The sequence below is a fragment of the Salvia hispanica genome, chromosome 6, assembly GCF_029641045.1.
Source record: "Salvia hispanica isolate PSC_SH4W2 chromosome 6, Shi_PSC_v1, whole genome shotgun sequence".
In the NCBI taxonomy this organism is placed as follows: Eukaryota; Viridiplantae; Streptophyta; class Magnoliopsida; order Lamiales; family Lamiaceae; genus Salvia; species Salvia hispanica.
The window spans coordinates 22,641,270-22,666,880 of NC_142697.1; the positions used below are offsets into that span (position 1 = coordinate 22,641,270).

Here is a 25,611-nt window from a genome sequence, read left to right on the forward strand (position 1 = left end):
AATAAGTATATCATCAACATATACAACAATGCCAAAGAATGTCGATCCATCAGCCTTAAAAAAAAGGAATGATCAGAGGCAGATTGTTTAAGGCCAAATTTCTCCAGAGTTTCTGAAAGTTTCAAATACCACTGCCGTGAGGCTTGCTTCAAACCATACAGGGATTTATTCAGCTTGCAGACCAATTTTGAACCAGGTGGGTGCCCCTCTTCAACAATCAGACCAGGGGGCAGGTTCATATAGATTTCTTCCTCTAAATCTCCATACAAGAAGGCATTTTTGATATCTAAGTGAGATAGGCTTGCAGACCAATTTTGAACCAGGTGGGTGCCCCTCTTCAACAATCAGACCAGGGGGCAGGTTCATATAGATTTCTTCCTCTAAATCTCCATACAAGAAGGCATTGTTGATATCTAAGTGAGATAGGGACCAACCATGAATTGCAGCTAGAGCAAGAATGAATTTCACAGTGGTCAGCTTCGTCACTGGAGAAAAGGTGTCTCAAAAATCAATTCCCTCAAGTTGTGTAAAACCTTTTGCAACAAGTCGAGCTTTTAATCTTTCAACTGAAGCATCAGCTCTGAATTTGACTTTGTAGACCCATTTGCAGTCTATGGGAATTTTCCCTGCAGGAAGTGGCATTATTCTCCAGGTGTTTCTCACAGCAAGAGCAGTGAGTTCTTCTTGCATTGCTTGCTGCCACTCAGGATGAGGAGAAGCTTGGGAGTAGGTCTTAGGTTCGAAGACAGCAGTCATCAAGATGATATATTTGAGGTGAGTGGGTGAGAGTTTGGAGACTGAGAAGAAAGCTGATATAGGATATGGTGTAGAGGATGTGACTGAATTGCATAAGTAATCAGTTAAGTGGGGTGGAGTTTTAGTGATTCGACCTGCTCTTGTGGTCTGAGCCGGCTGGAGAGGTGGAGGAGTATTTTGATCAGCTGGATGTGGAGCAATATGATTATAGATAGGGGGTAATATATTATCTGCGGCAGAAGGAGTGGAGGATATTTGTGGAGAGGCATTTTCTGAGGCAGAAAAAGGAGCACTCAATGGTGATGCACCACCAGAAGTAGGGAAAAGGGATGGTGATAGATGAGCAAAAGGAAAAACCTCTTCATGAAACACAACATGTCTTGAGATATTTTCTTGCATGGTGTCAAGATTGAGCACTCTATACCCTTTCTAACCCGAAGGATATCCCAGAAAGACTGATTTAGAGGCTCTAGGTGAGAATTTATCTCTTTGCCTGCTCAAAGTGGAAGTATAACAGAGACAACCGAACACTCTCAAATGGTGATACGAGGGTGTCTTTTTGAACAAAGCTTGAAAAGGTGACAAATTATTTGGCAAGGCAGAAGATGGAATTCTATTTATGATATAGGAAGAAGTCAAAATGCAGTCGCCCCAAAAGTGAATAGGGAGATGAGACTGAAATAAGAGACTTCGGGCTACATTCAATAAGTGTTGATGTTTCCTTTCCGCCCTAGCATTTTGTTGTGGGGTTTCAACACAAGAGTGTTGTACAACAGTCCCAAAAGAGGAATATAGTTCATGAAGATTAAACTCAGGTCCATTATCAGATCGTATTGCTTTGATCTTTTTGGAGAACTGTGTATGAATGGTGTTGAAGAATTGGGTCAGGATAGTTTTGGTGTCAGATTTGTGTTTCATCAAAAATGTCCACACAAACCTAGAATGATCATCTACTATTGTAAGGAAATAGTTATATCCCTGTGAAGTAGAAGGTGAAAAGGAGCCCCAAATATCACAATGAATCAGATCAAAAACATCAACAGCCATAGAGTCTGATTGGGTGAAAGGGAGATGTTTTTGTTTGGCTAGAGGACAAACATCACAGAGATTATGAGAATTTTTGGAAAAAGACAGATGTTCATTCATAGATTTCAACTTATTGAAAGATAGGTGGCCTAATCTCATATGCCAAACATCTACAGACACAGCAGCATTGATACAAGGAGTTACAGAAGGCTCAAGAGAACCTGATACGGAGGCAGAAACATGAAGTGTGTATAGATTGCCAAGCCTACTACCCCTCCCAATCAAAGTCCCCGGAGAAGCTCCCTGGATTTCAATAGAGTTATGAGTGAAGTGTACGGAACATGATAAAGAGGAAGTAAGAGAGCTGATAGAGATAAGATTGAAAGAGAAACTAGGAACACATAGCACAGATTGTAGAGTAATATGAGGTGTTAGGAGTATGGATCCCATATGTGTAACTCTGGCCTTAGTGCCATTAGGCAGATTGACAAAAGCATCAGTGACTGGAGCAGAATTTGTAAATAATGCTAAGTCACAACATACATGGTGAGTTGCACCTGTATCAAGGATCCATAGAGGGGAAGGGGAGGATATAGCAGCAATATATGGAGAAAACAGAGTAGTACCAGTAAAAGGAATTTGATGAGGTGTAGGTGAGGGAGTGGACTGTGCGGCAGAAGTGGCAGTGGAGGGAGTGACAGCAAGCTGCGATTGCAGTAGAACAATCAATTGTTGGCATTGATCAGGAGAGGGCAGAGACACCACCTGAGAAGGAAATAAAGTGTCATTGCCATCAGGCACACAATCTTCAACAAGATTAACAGATTTTGAGTTTGCAAAATCCTTTGAATTTGGACTTGCAAAGTCTTTTGAACCAGGTTTTCCCTTATTCTTTCCAAATCCTGGGGGAAAACCGTGAAGTGAGAAGCAACGGTCAACAGTGTGGTTGGACCTTCCACAATGCGAGCATTGAACTTTGCTATTACCAAATCGTGCAGCATTCGCAGCATAGGGCTGCTCACTGGAAGAAAGAGGAATTGATACAGAACTGAGGCAGCCTTCAATGTTCCTCTGCCTCTCCTCTTGCACAACCAATGAGAAGATCTTAGATAGAGAAGGCATTGGTAACTTAGAGAGTATAGTAGATCGAATTTGAGCAAAAGAGGAACTCAACCCGATCAAAAACTGCATCGAGCACTCATCTTCCTGGTACTTGTGCCACTTCAATGCACTATTGCAACGACATAGATTGCATGAACACCAGCTGATAGGTTGTGAGTGTTTATACTCATCCCATAGTATACGCAGATTGGTGAAGTAAGTGGTCACATCCAATTGACCTTGGGTGAGTGACATTAGCTGCTGCCGAAGATGAAAAGCTCTAGCAGAATCAGCTACAGAAAACCGATCACGAAGATCTGACCAGATCTCATGTGCATAATCCAGATACATCACACTTGAACAAATTTGTGGAGAAACGGAATTACGCAGCCACGAAACAACCATACTATTGCAGCGTATCCAAGCCGGAAAGAGCAGATCGTCATCGGCTGGTCGGAGCAAATCACCATTCACGAACGGAACTTTATTTTTGGCTATCAAAGCCGTGACAACAGATCTGCTCCAATTGATATAATTGGAACCGATCAACACCTGAGCAACGAGCTGCTGGCTCGGATTGTCGCTTGGATGCAGATAATACGGACTCGCCGTATCCTCGGCATGAACCACTTGATTTCCACCCCGAGGAGCCATTCTTCCATACACAGAAATCAACACACAACAACAGAGAACGCAGCGGAATTAGGAACTTTTCACTGATACCATGTTGAAAGTGATAAACTGACACTTATCAAACATGAAGACACACAAACGAAAGGGGAAAACTGAGGGAGAAACTTATTAGCTTTTATTTGTCTTTTGTAAAACATACAAGTAATACAAAGAGAGTTTCCTCGCCTATTTATACTACACTGCACACTCCTTATTCTCCTATTTTAACAAAGCAGAAGAAGAAAGAAAATATCTGTAACTAACTTTGACGACGGTCAACTTCCAGCTCAGCACCAGCTCAGCTCTCTCTTTCCAACGGTCAACTTCCAGCTCAGCACCAGCTCAGCTCTCTCTTACTTCAACAACTATCTCTACTTGTGTCATCTCTCTCTTATTTTATTCTTTCCACTTAACTCACAAAATATAATACAGAGAGGGCAGAGGAAATTAGTCTAGAGTAGTAAAACAGAATATATATATATATATATATATATATATATATATAGGGGTGTACTAAGATGACAACTCTCTTTATTGTAACATCATACCACCATTTTAGGCCATTGGATTTGAAAATCGTGTGCTTGTCATGCTGCCACGTGTAAAAACACGGAGGGGTAAAATAGGAAATTTCTAATTTTACGTTACCAGATTGCAGTGTTGTTCATTGAATATTGCAGTCTTACCACAACAATATTGCAGTTTACCACGACTGCAATATCTAATACAATAGACTGCAAACCCGTGTTTTTTCACGAAACTTAATCCTAGGCGTCCATAAATGAGATCTAACGTTCTATATTAGTGGTATGGTGGCACCATAGTGCACCCCTATATATATATATATATATATATATATAGGTGTATAGGGTAGTGATATAATGAAAACCATATATATAATGAAAACTCAAAACATTAATCCTATCCATTAACTATAACAGATTTGTGGTTAATATTGCGTAGAATTTCTATCTCAACAGGAGCATGTATTTTGTCAACAGAGGGTATTTTTGTAAGTAAAGTTTCTAAACGATTCTTGCGTTCCTAATTTCTCTCCCACCTTCCAAAACTAAAATATTCACATCATCAAAAGGATCTTTACATAGAATCAATATGATTTCAACAAACATTTTAGAATAAATACAGATTTTAGAATCAACATAGAATCAATCGATTTCAATTAAATATTCAATATCAGCGGAACAAAAGAATCAGTGCAAAAATCAACAAGAACAGAACAAAAGAATCAACGAAATTTAAGCACAAAAAATTAACATAGATTTCAGAATTCAACAAAAAAGCAACGCGATCGATTCAACACAAATTCAACAAAAAATCTACAAAAAATCAATACATATTTTAGAATCAATACGATTTCAACAAAATATTCAGCATCAGCAGAACAAAAGAATCAACGCAATTTCAACGCAAAAAATCACCAACAACAGAATAAAAGAATCAACGAAATTTCAGCGCAAAAAATCAGCCCAGATTTCAGAATTCAACAAAAAAGCAACACGATCGATTCAACGCAAATTCAACAAAAAATCTTCACACAGATTTTAGAATCAACATCGAATCAACACGATCTCAACATAAAATTCAACATCAACAAAGAATCAACGCAATTTCAACGCAAAATTCAAGCAATTTTTTCGACGAAAAGGAGAGAGAACGAAGAAAAGGAAAAAAATTGAAATGAGGGGAGGAATTGAAACTTTAATTACATGATTAGTGGAGGGGAGAGAACGACCAAATCTGGATTAAATGATTCACCATATTATAATATGTCTATTATACCCTCCGTTGATAAATTGAGATAAGTTGTTGACATTTTAATCTGGAATAATATCAATCGTTGATTAGAATTAATTAGTGGCTAGGATTAAAGTTATGAGTTTTCATTATATATATAGTTTTCATTTGATCACATTTCTAGTAGGACTTATATCAAATTGGGGTGGGCAGTGGGAAATGGGAATTATATCAAATTGGGGTGGGCAGTGGGAAATGGGAATCTGATTCCCCACTTGCACGTACAAATAAAGTAGTCTCATGGGTTAGGATGATCTGTTGTGCAATTTTACACAATAGCTCATTTTATTTATTTGTATATCGATTCATTTTTTTTTCCTGTTCCTCTGTATTAGGAACAGCAGAGGATCCCCACACGTAGTCTCATTTGGCTTTCAACTTCAACTTTAGTGTTCACAATTCAATCTCTCTTATATAATATCCATCCATTTTAAGTCTTTTTTACATGAATTTTATATTGCTCAAAAAAATAGTTCTAATGAACAACATAAATTTTAATACTATAAAATGAATAGTAGAAGATAAAACCCACTTTATTGGAAAAAGAAACTCAGTACAAATGAGTACTATTTTAGTTGACAGAGCATCTCCAATGAAAAGGGCCTGTAATTTTCATGATAAGAGCATCTCCAGTGACAATAGGCCAGCTACATGCGAGCCACTCTCTCTCCCTGCTACGTCATCAACACTAAAATTCCACTTGTCACATCAATATTTTACTCAAATAGGCTAGCCTAAGGCCAGCCACAGGCTAGCCGCAATAAAAATAATTAAAAAACAACTACATTTACGGAATTAAATTTACGATAAATTACGGAATTAAATTTACGAGACATATACGGGAAAATTTATTCATTTCATTAAAAAAAAGGTACATAGATAAAAAAAAAACATGATTTTTTTAAAAAACAAAACGGGCTTCCACACACGAGCCCCCCCGCTCTCTACTCCTCATCGTCGCCACCGCCACCCGGGATATCTGAGCCCGCGTCTGAGCCCCCCACCAGTGCCCTCGTGGGATCCAAATCCACCTGCATGTTCTCAAGCATCGATTGAAGAAACCTCTTCTCCGTGGGGTCAGTTGCGGCCCTCCACTCTTGGAAGACCTTGTACATCCGTTCCTCCGTTTTTTGACGCGAGAATAAGGTGTACGCGCGTTGGGGGGGGGGGGTGCCGAGATGACCTCCTAGGGCGATAGGGGGGAATCCTCCCCTCGCTGGCCGTTGCGCCCACTTTTGGCCAACCGGGCGAGGGTGACGAGCAAAGGATGGAGGGGACGGAAACTCCTCAGCATCCGGGGGGAGGTCGTGGGATCCGCCGCTGCTGCCGCTGTAATCGCCGGAATAGTTCAGCCTCTGCTTCTTCGGCCACCCAGCGTCGCACCCCGCCCGGAACTTCTCGGAGTCCTTCAGCACCAGACAACATTCCCAGAAGGTGAACTCCTTATAAGTCCCCGGCAAGGGGAACTGACTCTCCGCTATCCTCCGGGCGTCCTCCTCAGTCTGCCCACTAGTCAGCATGCGGAGGGCGTTGGTGTACAACCCCGAAAATCGGCCGACCGCGACCCTGATGCGTTCTCACCCCTTCCGACACTCCTCCCCGATGTAGTCCTTTTCGTGCGGGCAGTTCCTCCTGTAGGCTGCTCTAATCTTAGCCCACATGTTGACGATCCGATGGTTGTTCGCAACCAGCGGATCGTCGCAAATCGACAACCACGCCTTGGCCACGCCGACGTACTCATCCTCCGTCCACTTCCTCCGCGTGAGGGTGTCGTGAACAGCGGGCTGCGACGACTTTCCGACCACCTTGCTCTTCCCCTTGGACTTCTTCTTCTTCGCGCGGCCCGACCCGCTGGAACGGAAGTGTCCGCCTCCCTGATATCGATCTCCATCTCATGCAATGACAAAAGGTCATCCCTAGTGAACTGCGTCTCCACTTGGGTCGACGTGTGAGACGAAGCCGTCAAAAAATCAAGAGAGGGACGATAGACCGTGTCCCCCCCCCCCCGGTGACCCCTGCATCCCGGGATGCATCCCTCCCTGCCATACATGCATCATCCCCATCATCTGTGATGCATCCCTCCCTGCCATACATGCATCATCCCCATCATCTGTTGCAGCATCTGCTGCTGCATCTGGGGCATACCTCTCCACCCTGGCATTGCCTGCCCGCCGCTGGCCTACCCCCCACCCGGTATCCCCCACTGCATCCCCCCCTGCATCCCCCCTGCGCTCCCGCCATCATCCCCATCAACTGTTGCCAAGGGACGTTAAACCCTTGGCCCATCTGCCCGCCCATCTGGCCCCATCCAGATCCCACGGGTACCGTGAGAGTCTGAGATCCGCTCGTCGCCGAACTGGACTCGTTGTTGTTGTCCATCGCTCGATGTTGCTCTTGTACAGAAATTTAGAGAGAGAGAAAACAAGTGGTGCAAATGAAAATGAAACTAAAATCGCGTATATATAGTTTTTCAAAAAAATTCAAAAAAAAAACGAAAAATGGGCGCTCGCCGATCGGCACGCCACAATGGCGGCCAGCGCATTGATGAGCGCCCTCAAATCGGCGTGCGCTCGTTGGTTTCTTCGCCGAAATGCGGCAGGCCGTTTCCAATAGTTCGGCTAGCCGACCAGCTAACGACGCGAATCCGCTAGCTGGTGGCCGCTATTGGAGATGCTCTAATCAGTGGCGGATCCAGGGAGGGGCAGGAGGGGGCGACCGCCCCTCCCCGGCGACCATTTACCATGTAACCGAACGTAAATATTCCATGGCCGCCCCCTTCGTTGGCTTCCGAAATCGCCCCGAGGAAGAGAAGAATCACCCAGTGCCAGTAGTTCTATGTGGAAAAAATCAGTTTTTTACAGCATTACTAGATCTGGTTGTTCTAGCCTCTATAACATAGAAGAGATTAAAAAGATTGAACACAAAGAAACATAGCAATGTAGAGTGGGGAAGAAAGGGATATAGTAAAATGACTTGGGCTTTACCACTATTTTACTATTTTACTGGACCAAAGGTTTAAAGTTAATGAGTTATTGGTGTGAATCCAATAAATACGACTGAATTTAATTTTGATATACATCTAACTACTAATAAAATACTTACTAATACAAATTAATTGTGGTATTCATTGTGAAAATTTGTTGTTGAAGATGGAGTTAGTATTTAGGATAGAAAAAAATTATTTGTGGTGAATTAGGATATACACGGTGTGGGATTTGGAATGATTGGTAATAGTATCCAATTTAAATATTGTAGAAAGGAGTGAACGGAAATTGCCAATTGGTGTGGTGTCGTGGGGGTGTCAATTAAGCATTTTTATTTGCTAAGTTGATGTATTTGTGTGGTAGTATTTTTTTTGTTTGATTAGGTAAATGTTAAAATTTTTTCGAAAAAACATAGTTTTATTTTGGTTGAAAGAGTATGCTCTGCTGTAAAATTGCATAATGCGATAAAAGATGATTGATCGAGTGAATCTTGAAACGTTTTCAATATATGGATACTGATAGAAGTCAGTTGTTGCGATCAACGTATTCTAATGTTATTGAAGTTAATGAGAAAAGTGAATGGCATAGATATTAATAAGGTAAAATAAGATAACGAAGAAGAAAAAAAGTGGATAAAGTATGAGAGTGAAAGAGTAAAAGCTGATAAAGTATTTTAGAGAAAATTTTCATTTTTGGATGAGACTATTTTTTATGGACGGAGCCAAATGGAAAGATGAGATTATTTTTCGTGGATGGATTGACTTTTTATTTCCCCCCCTCCCATTTCGTATCCTGGATCCGCCACTGGCTCTAATACTTCATTGATCCCATGAAAATATACTTTTCCATTTAGTTTATTTTGCAAAAATAGTTCAATTCTACTTTCAGTAAAAAAATCTCTAATAAAATAAAGCTCATTCATCACTAACAGTATTTATTCAACTTTTTTTCTCTCTCTTCCCTCATTTAGTACTACATAAAAAAAGTGAAAGACTGTATTTATTTGTGTATTAGTTATGTAAATCCTTTATTTTAGACAATTTCATGGAAGGAACTTTTATACTACTCCATATACATAAGACTAGTCGGTATACTCAATACTGTATATTCGAGAAATACAGGCAATAGCAACAATTTGAACCCGTCCTAATACCCAAAAATTACTCCCAGGCAATAGCAACAATTTGAACCCGTCCTAATACCCAAAAATTACTCTGATCATACACCAGTTCGATTACAGAAATATTTCAAAATAATGAAAATATAATTACTTTGTCAATTTACAAAGACTATCTCCAATGATACACTAAAACCTAAAATAAAATAAGTACTCCTAATTAGTTCCAATAGTTCTCCAAAACTAATCCCATTTAAAATTTTTGAGTGCAAAATACCTATCTTTACATTTACGCTGAACCTAAACTACTTTTTTTTCAAATTGTGAGTAAAAACACATAATATAGAAAATATTCTTTTAAATTTGAGTTTAGTGTAAATGGTTGAAATAAAATAATATTTGAATACAATTCAAATACTACTAGAAAACAGAGATCATCTATCTATAAGTTGGTATTCAGACACACGGAAGTCACCTAAGAAATAAGGTAAAGTTTATTCTAGTCGATATTTCGAGCAAAGATGCCACAACTAAACGGAAAACAGGGGCATACACACCTACCAATATGACTACCAAGTTGTCGGGGCAGTGAAGCAGACAATATTAATATGTTTTTATGAATGAATGTAGCAATACATTTAGAACTAGTGTACCGCAAACATATGAAACAATTTCATTTAGTTTTTACACAGCCATTTCACAGGGTACTAAAGCACTTTCAAAAATTTTGAAACCAAAACATCCCACACAGGCTAGTATGAAAAACACAGCTGCACGCATTATCCAAGCAACTCCCAAGAACACTTAAGCCTGTAACAAACGAGTCGCAGATTGATCAAATAAGGTCATCAAAAGTCTGCACAATATACTTTTGAACATGATACTATCTCAAGAACTTGCCTTGTTAGCAATATTGTTTGAGAGCCAATCCAGCCCCTCGTATAGCCCCTCCCCAGAGGTGGCACAGGTGCTCTGGATGTACCTGGAGGCAACACATTGGGGTAAAATTTGGAATAGCAAATTCAAAAGCATTTGGGATTACAACAAACCAACCAAAATAGGGTGAAAATGCATACCAGTGACGCTGCCTCAGTGAGTGCAGGCCAAGCTTGTCGGTGATTTCAGCAGCATTCATTGCATTGGGAAGATCTTGCTTGTTTGCAAATACAAGTAATACAGCATCTCTCAGCTCATCCTGAGAAGGAGAAAACAAAATCAGAATATTTTCAGTGTTAATCCAAATAATTCACAAGTTTGCAGTATGGTAATGTCCAAAGCTGCTTGGAGGACAGTTGGTAGAATGCAACAATCCACTCAAAATGCTTTGATTTATTATTGGCCTCCTAACTAAGCCAGTGATGACAAATTAGCTTAAGCAGCTATTCACCAGGCTACTCAAAGAGGCACATAGAATTAGATCATTCCATAAGTTACCATACACCAATGACACTAGAAATGATACAACTTGACAATATTTGACTCAATTGCGTGCTTTCCAACATTGCATATATGACAAGCAAATGAAATATAGAAAACTGTGAGATTTTAACAAGTTATTTCACTGGATTATAAGAATTTCCTTTAAAAAGTTATTTCCCCTGATTAGAAAAAATCCCCAACAAAAACATCAAGTAAATATCTGAGGGAAATTTCCCATCAAACATCGATCTTTGCATGACTTCTCCTGAATGATAACTAATCTTATGACACTATGTCGTCTAGGTAACATGGACATAGTATAGAAAGGATTATTACCTCATTTAGCATCCTATGCAATTCATCCCTAGCCTCCACAACACGGTCCCTGTCATTGCTGTCAACCACGAAAATGAGACCCTGTGTGTTTTGGAAGTAATGCCTCCACAATGGGCGGATCTGAATAAAAGTAGATAACATGTCACTACGAGCACGACAGCTTAAATGATAATTCTATAATCTTACCGATACAGATTACAGATATAAGAAATTGGGATGTTGGTATCTGTTTACTTCAACAAATAAACGAGAAAAACAAATGAAACGTTAAAAAGCATCAGTCCCACCTTGTCCTGACCCCCAACATCCCACACAGTGAAGCTGATGTTCTTGTATTCAACAGTTTCCACATTGAAACCTGCACATAAATGGTTAGCCTAGAGAAATTGATACCAGAAAATTGTTCGATACAAAAATGCAAATTCCACAAATTAGGTAGGCTTCTACTATGTCTTAATGAAAAGATGTATAAACAAGACAAAAAGAAGTTAATGTAGTTCCAGTAGAGCACCACAAAGGATAAAGCATACCAATAGTTGGGATGGTGGTGACAATCTCTCCAAGCTTGAGCTTGTACAGGATGGTGGTCTTACCAGCAGCATCAAGACCAACCATCAAAATGCGCATCTCCTTCTTAGCGAAAAGCCGGCTAAACAACTTTGTGAATGTCAGCCCCATTTCTGTTTTCTACTTAGGTCCCTGCATATCATAAGGATGGAAGTTGGTGATTTATATACGTACGAAGCAAGATTCCCGCCAGTTTTAACATTCACATTTATATGTGCATACAAGTTTAAGCTAACAAGTCACACAAATATGGAACTTGAATAGGTGCATTAACCATACTTAAATATGTATAGAACGAATTCTGAAGCAGTAAATATATGATATTATGGCTAATTCTAAGCCACCTAAACTATAACGAATACTGCAAAGAATGAATTAGCGAATAACAAGACTGTACATGTAAACCACAATCAACGTTGAGAACAGGCTAAAATGTTACAATTGAATAAGTATAAATAATTTTCCTAATATTGCATCATTCTAAGTATATAAATCTATAGAATATGTCATTCTAAGGTGCAGATTCTCAAACGAAAGGCATCCTAGACTTCTGAAGATGCATGGAACAATTCACTAATGGCAATTCATTTTTAAATGTACCCATCAAATGAGCACCTAACATGCAGCAATATGTTCTGCATCTTATAAGTTCTAAATCAACCAAACGCAGTTGTAAAATTTATTTCTGATCCAAAAATTATCGGCATGCAACCGCTCCGAGAATTTCTGATGTCACAATCTTTATGAAATATAGAGCCATATGCAATCAAAACGCATCCCCCAAATAACTGAACCAATCAAACCGATTCCAAATATTTTCCAAAATTCTCAAACTACAAAAAAAAGTTTCAGATCGGGATCATTAGGTTAAAAAAAGCTTTCAGATCAGAGATCACGAGAGATACGAAAGCAGAAATTATCAACTCCGGCAAAAATTAGCTGAATCAAAATCAAACGCATATTTGAATAAAACCTTAACATAAATTGCAATTACATAGAAAACACGAAGTAACATAAACCGACTTATTGGAAAACTCATATATACCAAAACAAATCAGAGAAACCCCAAATTCCGATGTTTCTCTCCACACAGAAGATTTTGAAGCGGAAAAACACGATCGCAAGCATAAGAAATTCGAGCTATATCAGATCTAAAAATTGGCATCCGATCTCAAAAATTTACGTACCAGAAAACGATAGATCTGGGAAGGTGGTAGAGAGTGTAGGCAGAGAAACAGGCACAGCTGCTTCAGAACAAATTGTTAAAACTTTCTATTTTCCTTTACTCGACCTGCAGATATTTATACTGGAATGCCCCCCTGGGATGTTCCACTAAATGACTATACTGCCACCAGAATTTGTCTAAAATAACAGCGTTGCCCTTTCAAGAATGACACTGTTTCATAAATTATTCGCCGTCGATTCCACTGGGTTGAGCTGGCCAAGTGAATAGGATCTTGCCACGTCATTTTTTATTACTCATATATGGTGTTTATAATTCACAGACATAACGAGCATCATTGGCTGGATTAGGATCTCTGCTTTCTAGATTGTCGATGGAATATTGTTGCTTAATCAAAGTTTGTTAATGTAATTAACTTAACATGACCAAGTCTCCTTTTTCTCCTCTTTAGTCATTGACTCATTGTTTTGTAATTGCAGAATCACGTATTTCTGATGAGCGTTTTGAAAATGAAATGAACGATAAAGAAAATTATTCCCCTTCAATAAATAAATCTAATTATTGATATTCAGGTCACATTACAAAGCAGATTCTTTTTATCCCAATTGGATTCGATATGAAAATTTAAAATTTTATAAAAATTGAATCCGATTTGAATTGTCCGAAAATTCAAATTCGATCCGATCCGATCCAAATAATCCAAAATTGCATACAAAGTATAAAAATAAAAAAATCCAATACAAAAAATTCGAAAATTTGAAACCTGAAAGTCTAATGCCAGAATTCAAAAATCTACTGTACCAAATACAATACTCCCTCCATTCTGCGGTAGTTGGAGTCGTTTCATTTCTGCACTTGTTTGGAAAAAAATGATACTCCCTCTGTCTTAGATAGTTTGTCTCATTTTGATCGGGCACAAATTTTAAGAAAGGTAAAGAAAAGTGAGTTGAAAAAGTTAATAGAATGTGAGTCCTACTTTTATACACTTTATAATAAAATGTGAGTATGGATGAGTTAGTGGAATATTGGGACTCACTACCAAAAATGGTACTCCCTTCATCCCGGAGTATTAGACTCACTTCGTTTGGGCACATGATTTAAGGAATTGATATTTAAATAGTTAAAGTGGAGAGAGTAAAGTATGAGAGAGGGAAAAAGTAGGGAAGAGAAGAGAGAAAAAAGTAGGTGGAGAATAAAATAAGATAGATGCTTTTTGCTAAAAAAGGAAATGAGTCTAATATGTTGGGACATCCCGAAAAGGAAAGTTGGTCTAATACCTTGGGACGGAGGGAGTAAAAAGTGAAATATGACAAACTATGTGGAACAGACCGAAATGGAGAATTGAGACAAACTATCTGGAACTGAGGGAATAATAAATAATTAAAGCAGAGAAATAGTAAAGTGAGAGCGAGAATAACTTATATAAGATCATTCTCTATATTATTCTTTCTTTTACTTTACTCATTCTTCACTTTAACTATTTATTTTTCTCCGTCCCCTCATAGTTGAGGCAAAACTTTTCGGCACAGAGTTTAAGAAATACTGTAGATGTTCGGTATGTTAAGTAAATGGATAAAAAAGTAAGAGAAAGAAAAAAAGTCGAGAGAATAATAAAATAGAAAATGAATTAAGTAGAGAGTAAAGTAAGAGTAAGAAAAAGTGTTACCATATATAGAAATAATTCAACTATGATATGAGGGAGTTTCTCAAAATGGAAAAATGACTCAACTATGAGAAAACAATAGGAAAATGACTCAACTATGAGGAAACGAAAGGAGTATCATCATTTTTTTTAAAATGCATGTAAAAAATGAAATGACTCAACTATTGTGGAACTGAGTAGTACAATTTTTCATCACAATTTTTTTATATTTGTTTAAATTTTAACAGTTATTGAAGAAATACATGTTCATTTAGTCGATGTACTGATAGAAAAGGTTGTGATATCGGACTATTTTAACTTTTATTGTCTTTATTACTGTGTATCTATACATATATAAAAGGGGAGTTTTGGGGGTATTTATGGAATTACAATTTTGAACTCTAGAATGATTAGAATAAATTTAATTTTGTTAATTAATTTGTAGTATATATCTCAACCGGCAGATCGTGGACTATTTATTATTGCACATGCACATTATTATTTCAGGTATATATTATAATTAAAAGGCTCCAATTGAAAATGAATATAAAAAGCCATTATTCACAAAGAATATGGAAAGCCAACAGACTCCAATTAAGCAAGAAACGCATGCACTATTATTTTGGGAATTAAAGCTAAAACTTTTAATCTACACCATCTTGGCTCTATATAAATAAATGGATTCCGTATTGAAACAGAGAGTACCCAAGAACAAGCACAAGTAGATAAAGAAAAAAGATAAATGGCGAATTCTAAAGTGAGCAGAGGCAACCGAAAACAGCCATGTTTGCTCATCCCTCGACCACCGGCTTCATTCCGAAGATGATGAAGATCAATTTGTTTTCTTCTATTTGTGTGTGAATGTGCATAGCCGGATGTTTGCTCATCCCTCGACCACCGGCTTCATTCCGAAGATGATGAAGATCAATTTGTTTTCTTCCATTTGTGTGTGAATGTGCATAGCCGGACTGTAAAGGCTTCAATATTATTAGTATGTTTGTACAAGAGTTGTAATACTATTCAAATACGTTGTTAGACTGTTATAGACTTGAATACTATTCAAATACTATTAAATTTTTGTAGATTATCATTTTAGTTAATCAAATTCAAATACTATAAATTTGGTCATTTTTTTTAACATTTTTGTATTTAAATTCAATTTCTTGACACTAGAATAAAATTCTCATGAAAAATAATTAGCTTCTGCCACATGAAAAGGTGCTATAATTTCTTATATTCTTTTACATAAATGACATTTTTTAATTCTTAGTTTGCTTAGTTTCGTTCAGAATGTGTAGTAATAATAGTTCGCTCTTTTTAATTATTATTTCATTTTTTATTTGTGGTCATTATTAATTTTAATGGTTAATTCTGATTTATTGTAATAAGCACCACATTTTTATTAAATTTATGGTAATTCATGTATTTTGTTTAAATAATACAAGGGAAGTTTTGAAAATATTTACAAAAACTGCCTAACTAAATTTAAAATTATAATCTAATTGAGTATATTTTAAAGTTAAGGGTTTATGATTTAGGTTTCAGGGATTGGGCTTTTAGTGTATAGGGTCACTATATTGCAATGAAATGAAGCTCGACTAAGAAGTGTCTCACCGGTGCAATATTATTAGTATGTTTGTACAAGAGTTGTAATACTATTTAAATACGTTGTTAGACTGTTATAGACTTGAATACTATTCAAATACTATTAAATTTTTGTAGATTATCATTTTAGTTAATCAAATTCAAATACTATAAATTTGGTCATTTTTTTTAACATTTTTGTATTTAAGCTCAATTTCTTGACACTAGAATGAAATTCTCACGAAAATTAATTAGCTTCTGCCACATGAAAAGGTGCTATAATTTCTTATATTCTTTTACATAAATGACATTTTTTAATTCTTAGTTTGCTTAGTTTCGTTCAGAATGTGTAGTAATAATAGTTCGCTCTTTTTAATTATTATTTCATTTTTTATTTGTGGCCATTATTAATTTTAATGGTTAATTCTGATATATTGTAATAAGCAACACATTTTTATTAAATTTATGGTAATTCATGTATTTTGTTTAAATAATACAAGGGAAGTTTTGAAAATATTTACAAAAACTGCCTAACTAAATTTAAAATTATAATCTAATTGAGTATATTTTACAGTTAAGGGTTTATGATTTAGGTTTCAAGAATTGGGTTTTTAGTGTATAGGGTCACTATATTGCAATGAAATGAAGCTCGACTAAGAAGTGTCTCACCGGTGCAATCTTAAATTATATCTTTTGATACACAATATCTTAAATTAATTTTACATTTCATATGCTACAAAGTTGGAGATTTTCAATTTTTTGGTAGTATATTTTAGTCATTTACCAAAAAATGTTCTAATTTTTGAAATAATTTTATAAAATAATTATTATTGTTGGATATTTAGAATATATCTATATATACATATATAAAATGGTAGTTTTGGAAAATTTTAAGAAAATGTTGTTTTAATTAAAAATTAATTAAAATTATTTTTATTATTTGAAAGGTCAAATAATTATAACTCCATATATAAAAGGAGAGTTAATTTTTTTTTAAACAATGTCATTTTAATTACAAATTTATATATCAATTAAAATTATTTTTATTATTTGAAAGGTCAAATAATTATAACAATGTATGATTTTAACCCATATAATAATATTATTTTTTTTATTTCAAATCAATATTTTATATTTTGAAGAAAATAAAATGGACCGTGCATAGCACGGGCGTGATACTAGTATTTATTAAAGAACACTTTTTCATCTTTATTATTGTGTATATTTTTAATTTATTTTTATATTTATATTTATTCAAATTTTAAAGTTTATTGAAAAAATACATATTCATTCAGTCGATGTAATATTGGAAAAAGTTATAAAATTGGACTGTTTTGACTTTTGACTTACATTTTTATCTTTGTTATTGTGTATATTTGTTAAAAAACACTTTCATCTTCGTTATTGTGTATATTTATAATAGAAAACACAATAAAAAGGATATTAATAGTTAAAAAAATAAAATCCTCCATATTACTATAAAATAATGATTAATTCAAAAGTAAAGAAAAGTTTTAGTTATAAAACACCATTACTGACAAAAATGATTTACTTTTAATGAATTCATGAATAAATAAAACATAGTGTTGTAAAAGCACAACCAAAACGTTTAAAAAGTGCCCCAAAATTATTGACTTTTATAAAAAATTTACTCCTATTATTTTATTTGTATTTGAGTTAACTAGGAGTATTTCAAAATTGCTTATTTTACTAACTTTGTATTCCATTTTTTTTGCAAATACTAGGTTGGAACATTTCTTGAATATATAGTGCTTTAAAATATCTAATCCGAACACGGAACATCGGATATTTTTTTTAAAAATTGATCCGAATCGAACCCAAAATTCAGAAAATCGGAATCGAATTTTAAATATTCATTTGGTTTAGATTGAATTTTTAAATTTCTAATATTTTGCTCGCCCCTAACTGGAACAAGACTAATTTTTCATCTCTTATTAATTATAGATGTCCTAAGAGCATTTACAATAGGAATGCCTTAGTCATCGCCTAGTAATAGCCTAACCTAAAACTCCTTCTGCCATGTCATCATGTCCTTCCTATAGCCTAGCCAATGTCATAACCTTCCCACAGTCTAGCCAATGCCCTAGCCTCCAATTTAATTCATTTTAATTGTTAGTGTTTATCAAATATTGAAAAAATGAAGTGCAATGAGCTGTAAATATATATAAATAAAAAAAATTAAAAAAAAATTTGCTAGTTGATCGCTCGCCGGGCAATAAGCGGTTGTCGATCGGCTAGCCGGTTAGTCCACACCCGATCTCTCGGGCTTTTCTTTTTCCTCTGTTCGTCTCGCCTACCGCAATTGTAGACTAGCCGAGCGCCTAGCTGCTCGCTGGCGGCTAGGGCGCCGGCTAGTCAGCTATTGTGGATGCTCTAAGAAACAACCACATACACTATGGTAATATTATGTGTCCATGTGCACATGATTTTAATTTTAATTGTAATATTTTATTGTTATGCAATAACAATTAATATATTAAATTGGAAAAAAAAAGGAAGATAACAAAACTCAAATTTAAAACAAACATATTATAAAAAATAAAAAAAAAACTAAGACCGTAAATAGGATCCTAAAAAGTCGAGAGAGAAGACAATACACACCTTATATACTTCCCAAAAATGATTCGCACTATTTTTTTCATAATGAAATTGGTACTCCATTTATAGAACCTCAAAATTTCTTTTTAAGCTAATATTACAATGTAACGGCAGGCAGCGTTTTGTATTCTTTTCAATTTGAATGACTTTTAGCATTCTTTATTAATGACTTTTAATGAACCTAATGTCTTACAAATATTTTTGACCTTTGGTAAGCTAATATTTATACAATGCGTTTAGCCTTTTAGCATTCTTCTTATTAATGAATTTTAATGAGCTTAATGAGTAATATTTCTGACTTTCAGATCAAGTCTGTTTAATAGTAATTGCAAAATTTAGAGATTTAATAATCAATCAATAAAATAATTATAACTAATAGACTTTTTTTTGCTAAAATAGCATTTCAGTAAACTTTTAGAAACCTCTCTTTTTATATGTACAGATATTGTAGGGTCTCGGTGGTGCACACCCGAACTCCACATTAGTATAATATTGTCAGTTTTGGGCAAAGCTCTCACGGTTTTGCTTTGGGGTACTCCCCAAATGGCCTCATACTAATGGAGTAGGGGTAGCCCATTATTCCCTTGCAAGTCTTGTTCATTCTCCAATGTGGGAATTATTTGCCCTCACAATCCTCCCCTCAAACCAAGACCACCAGACCAAGACCACATGTGTGCCTCATGTTACAGGTCAACCAGTCACTACAGGTCTTGGTCGAGCTCACGCAGAGACATTGGAGAACTTGCAAGCTCAACCACCGAACCCCGAGCCACACAGACCCAACCCTGAACTAGGGCTTTGATACCACTGTAGGGATCAGATTACTCCGGATTCACTAATTACCGGGACCTCTTTTATTGATTGATCTCTGAGATGGCTAATCTCAGAAGTTACAAGCCAAGTACAAGAGTTGTTACAAGATTACAAGTAATCTACAACAATAAGATGTCTAGCTATTACAGATTGTAACCTTAATTGGAACCCTAACTCTTTCCAGATTCTTGACCAATCTGGAATCCGAGTCCTTGCCAATTAGAACTTGCACACTTAAGATAGACAAGTTAGAATACTAACACAAGATCCTTTCGGATCTAAGTAACAACAAGTAACTGCAACTAAGACAGCACAATAAGGATATGGCTCAGGTCACAACAGTGACTACACTAAGCCAAGGATCTCCCCACACGCTTCTACCACAAGTCACAAGAGAGAAACCGTCGAATGCTAGGTCAGAACCCCTAGCCACACCGATTGTCACACAAACTGTCAGAACACCTCGCAATCACCAGAAACCCACAAGATCCTCACAAGTTCTCACTTCTTGAATACCAGACTTCACCAGATTCAAACCCTTGGTAAGAATCCTCCAAGCACTCTAATGGAAACCAAGAAAGTCTCCAAACTCAAGATCTAAACCGATAGAACCCACTAAAACAAGGATCAATCGGTGTAAACCAAATATCTGAGGAGTTCACCAGCGAAGTCGCCTGAAAACAAGAGAGAGAAAAAAGAGAAAAGACAGAGAGAGTTCTGGAGTGAAAGAGAGAGAGTGAATATCAGAATAGGGTAAGTGAGAGGCCGGCCTCTCACTAAACAAACACAGCTCAAGATCAACGGCCTCAAAGCAGGATCCGGGTGAGAGCTCACGTGGCAAGCATCAGTGTGGTCAAGGTAAGTAATGGGTCAAGCCGGATTGGGCTTCCCATACACAATATTGGGCTTCAGCATTTAACCAATTGGGACTAGCCCAAAACAATTAAATACAAAGGCCCAAACCATAAGTAGACCACAAATATTCAGCATCACTGTAGGGTCTCGGTGGTGCACACCCAAACTCCACATTAGTATGATATTGTCCGCTTTGGGCAAAGCCCTCACGGTTTTGCTCTTGGGGTACTCCCCGAAAGGCCTCATACTAATGGAATAGGGGTAGCTCATTATTCACTTGCAAGTCTTGTTCTTTCTCAAATGTGGGAATTGTTTGCCCTCACAGATACCATATTTATTATATGAATATAATATTGTATAGAATTATAAGTACTTTGGAATACATAGTATTTTAAAATATCCATCTGAACATCGGATGTTTTTTTAAATTAATTTGATGGAATCGAACCAAAAATTCAAAAAATCTGAATCGAATTTTAAATTTCAATTTGGTTTAGATTCAATTTTCAAATTTTAATTATTTTGCTCACCACTAACTGAAACAATACTAATTTTTCATACAAAAAGGTTGAAACCCCAACCCTAAGCCCCCCAAATAATTTCATCAAAATCTAACAACCCATAATATATTTTATTTTTAAATCACCAACCATTTTATATAATGAAAGGTCATCTGCAACCAAAATAATACATGTTGCAATAGTACAAATGTAACATATTATCCTGACAACTTATCACTTTACATATCAATCAACACAAGATATAGATTTGGAGATAATCGCCACACTCTGAATAATTTTAGACACATCTTTGAATCACATATAAATAACACATATAACATAATATAACACCCATACTGTCTCTATGCCCATCACTTTATTTTATCAGTCAACGCAATATTATACTTTCAGATAACCATAACCATCTAATAATGTTAAAGCACAACTATCATCTCTCAATATAGATAACACATTCAGCCCCAACTTCTGCTTAGTGCTGGACACGGGTACACGAACACTATAAGTAGCCCGATGAGGGCATCTATCATATAAATACATCTCCCATATGCCTATTGGAAGTCATCTGTCACATATATGAACCATGTCATATAATTTTTTATATCACATTATTCATTTAATTTCACACAGATCTCGAGGAAACTTTCATAGGCTTCAATTAGACACACTTATCAATCGTATCACATATTAATAACTTCCACCACACCACATATCACATGTCATTTCCATCCATCACACCATATATCGTGTATCATATCCTCCCTCACACTTTATATCACATATCATATCCTCCCAACACACTGTATATATCCCAGATTAGATCCACCAATCATACCATATAACACACAACATTTTATTTGAACGCACAATGTATACAAATCACAGACATTATCACATTCTTATCCATAAACCAACACATTTATAAATCACAACAAAATAATCTCTTTTGACCATTTCTAATCTCATCATCCTACAAGCATTTTAATCTTTCACTCAAGATGATGCTACCGATCGGATGGCCAGTCCCATATAACCACTTTCTCAATCACACGGGAATTCCTATCCCGTACTTTGGCAACCTTTAGACTAAATAATATGTCAAATTCCCATTTGAAAAACTCATATATCTGTATTAGTAGCGACATAGGGTAACTGATATAAAAAACGACTTAACATCCTATGTGGCATGTTCTAAACTAACTTTAACCAAACCAAAAGCCTAGGAACGCCTAAACCTAGGCTCTGATACCAAACTTGTAACACCCTTTATCCGATTATTTTAATAATCGAATAAATAATGTCACATTTTGGTACAAATCTTGATTTAATAGAAGATCCCCTTTTTGCACATACAAATATCTTATTTGCCTTTACTTGGCAAACTAGAAAACTGTTATATAATGTCAGTCTAGAACTAGACCGTAAGCTTATTCCCAAAAGTCTTGTGTATATATTTATAACATGGATAACTCATAACTATTTACAAAATATACTTATTTAACAAAAGTTTTGGAAGTAAAAGAAACGTTACACTTTCTATACATGCCACCTCTAACTAATTCAAAAGAATCACCCAAATGCAAAAGAGTTGGCTAGTGACCTGACTTGAACAGCTGAACAACAAAAGAGCTAGTCTGACCCTTTAATCTGCAGGGGGGAGGAAGGAGTGAGTTTCAACAAGCTCAATAATATACTCAACATTAGAGCCTAATTTTCAGAGTTAAAGTAAACGTTATGCAACCTATACATTTACACGATTATTAATTAAGAAAACAGTGCAGAACCATCATCGTCATCTCCATCTCCATCTCCAGGCATGTATATTTTATATCGGAAATGAACATTAGTAGAATCTTACATTTATGTCGTCCAACTATGATCTAGTGGAGTTTATCAGATTCATAAACATGTATCAAATTCGTAAATCACATATGAGAATACAAAATAAATTACATAATACCAATAATTGAGTGAAACACAGAATATATGACAATATTATTCGATCACCAATACATATGAAACACCTACGCAGATCACCAACATTTTCACATATTCAAACACATATAGCCCCTTTTAGTGCTTAGTGATAGACTAGGGTACACGAACCAATCAGATGCAAAAGCGGATTCGGTCCTCAAGAGGACTCCGCATAGACCACCTATTTAGGGCGCAAATCAGCCACAGATCAGATATCAGATAACAGACGATCCTCGCTTCAGTTATCCAGAAGACGAGTAATCACAGATAATTCAGCACTGCTGGCTATGGCATGCCAATTGTACCATTTTCATCAAATTACTTATTTCCAAAATTTCTAACATAACACATCAATAACTAGTTGCACGCCATATCACAATCAAAGAAATAGATTAAGTTCCAACTCTATCAATAACATCAAGTACCTAAAATTTCTCATATTTCATGTCATAAGCAACATCTATAAATCACATATTATTTCATCGACTAACACGAAATATTCTATAAGCAACAACATAAATTTAATTCAAGAACTTTAGAGCTATCGCAAGAATACTACCTCGAAATCCAAAATGCCTTTGACACACGAATCACATTATTCCTACTCCCTCTCTATGTCATTTCCCGGCGGACTGGGGCAGTCCACTTACAAAAATCATTATAAATTCATTTTAACTCGGTTGAAGTTAGATTTTAGTCACATGGCAGAAGACACATAAAACTATGTTCATTTAAAATTTGGTAAGAAAATGAGGTCATTGACTTGGTTAAACTGAAGTCGAAATACGCTGCCATAACATGATGCACTAGCTGTCTCCTTAGTTTCTTTCACTAAACCATGCTTTGAATGTAAAATCATCAACTTTCACATTTAGGGATAGGCCGTCCTAAATTATCTTATACCAAAAACACATCTTCCTTGGAATCTAGGTTTAGATTATGCAAGAAATGTAAATTCTCAAGCGCAATCAATTTAGCAAAGCAAGCCTACAAAGTCATATTGATGAGCTCTATATTGTCCCTAACATTCAAACACCATACTTAATAATTTCATACTATTCACTTCTCAAAGTAGGCGTAGGAAACTATCAAATCCACCAAAATTGGAACTCAAGCTGTGGCGAAAGCATGCTATGAAATATGACTCGTTTACTCCTTCATTAGACAACCAACGATAAAATAGAGGACTTAGGCAAGTAGCTCATACCTTATAGGGCTTTGAAATCCTTAAACATAATATTTTGACATCAAACAACAGCCAAATCCTGCTATAATTCCCGCAGGAACCCATGTTTGCAGACTCGGCGCCGTCACTTCGGAGGGCCATAACTTTCTCGTTTGAAGTCAGAATTAAAATCCGAAGATACCGTTGGAAAGGTTTTGACATTAGCTTTCAAACGGTACCTATTTTACTATGTATTTATTTATCTAAGATTGTCGGAATCTGGCCGTAAGTCAGTTGTGGCAGAAAAATTATCACCCACACTAAACTAAATAAAAACACACCTGCGTGGGTTTACCAATTTCAGCATAACAAGGTAATTATTCTCGAATTCAAGCCCTGCTATTCTCGGCCCTTCTCAAATAGAAAACCTAGGACTCAGTTTCATCCAATTATATTTTCTAGATCATGCCTAGCTGAGGGTAAATGCAAGTTTTAATAGATTCTTACCTTAATTTCATAAGTAGTGAATTTGGGTGTTGAACTTTAAGCTTTAAATCCTACTTCCATGGAGATGAGTTGAGAAGGGAGATTGAGATGGTCACCTGGGAAAGAGGAGGCCAGCGGAGCAGGGACGTCACACCGGAGAGGTAATCACAGCTAAAGGCTCACATGATGGAGAGAGTAGACTGGATGAAGATGCTATGTGTGTGTGAGGGAGAGAACGATTCCTTCTTTGTTTTCATTTTGCAAAATGTGTGCGGTGGAAAGAATGAAAGAGATAAGTACTATCTTGATTTAGTCATAGCCAAAAAATCTAGAAGATTCATTATTTTTCTTTCTCCCAACCTTTCCTCTATTCTTTTTTTTTCCTCCTTTGTTTTCATAAATTTCCTTTCTTTTTTTTTTAGTTAACAATTTTTGGGGCATTATGCTGGACATTATTTATCATCATATATTCAAGAATACTGATAAGGCTAATTTCATGCATTGGTTATGTAGTGAAAAACATCACATTTCTGCTGGATCTAACAAGTTTTGTTAAGCCAGGTGTGTGTGTAGCGCTAGATCCAGGAGATGCTGGAGGAGGATATCTAGCGAGGAGCAGGAACGGAATCACGAGGAAAAGCTAGAGGAAGGAAGCCAAAAGCTGAGGGCAATCAAGTCAATCAATACCTCGCTGGGCCCCACCTCGAAGCTTATAAATAAAGGAGTGCGCAACAAGAATGGCAGATCGGTTACACTCCACACACAGTCACGCTCTTAGCACACACACTAGGGATATGGGAAATTGGGGGAGGTTTTCGTTTTCAGGAGTCTCGTATCAGTGCATCACCGTCCCTTGAGGGCGAAGAAACAATTGTTCTTTTAAAATTTCTGTTTGGTACTCAGTTCAGTCTCGAACTTCACGTTTGGAAGTCGAGCTTGTTGTTTTGTTGCTGAATCAGTTTATCCGTTCTGTTTA

General features: G+C 36.4%; 1 protein-coding gene, 1 long non-coding RNA gene and 1 other non-coding gene across 5 annotated transcripts; all 3 read right to left on the minus strand.

Moving 5' to 3' along the window:
* Positions 1–10,060: 10,060 nt before the first annotated feature.
* On the minus strand, positions 10,061–13,135 carry LOC125208271 (ADP-ribosylation factor 2). Of its 2 annotated transcripts, XM_048107855.2 has the most exons (7): positions 12,981–13,135; positions 11,757–11,925; positions 11,514–11,584; positions 11,227–11,346; positions 10,548–10,666; positions 10,372–10,453; positions 10,061–10,281 (listed from the first exon to the last, which is right to left on the minus strand). In XM_048107855.2, the coding sequence occupies exons 2-7, from the start codon at positions 11,902–11,904 to the stop codon at positions 10,276–10,278; spliced, it is 546 nt and encodes a 181-aa protein (XP_047963812.1). In that variant the 5' UTR covers positions 11,905–11,925; positions 12,981–13,135; the 3' UTR covers positions 10,061–10,275. The 2 variants fall into 2 exon arrangements, with proteins under 2 accessions (XP_047963812.1, XP_047963811.1); XM_048107854.2 differs by lacking the exon at positions 10,061–10,281 and having other exon boundaries at positions 10,345–10,453.
* On the minus strand, positions 10,737–10,829 carry LOC125208697 (small nucleolar RNA U19). Its single transcript, XR_007174179.1, has one exon. It is a non-coding gene; the product is annotated as a small nucleolar RNA U19 (small nucleolar RNA).
* A 9,227-nt stretch (positions 13,136–22,362) lies between the features above and the next one.
* Positions 22,363–24,900, minus strand: LOC125208275 (uncharacterized). Of its 2 annotated transcripts, none has more exons than XR_016132252.1 (2): positions 24,752–24,900; positions 22,363–23,165 (listed from the first exon to the last, which is right to left on the minus strand). It is a non-coding gene; the product is annotated as an uncharacterized LOC125208275 (long non-coding RNA). The 2 variants fall into 2 exon arrangements; XR_016132251.1 differs by having other exon boundaries at positions 24,657–24,900.
* Positions 24,901–25,611: the final 711 nt, after the last annotated feature.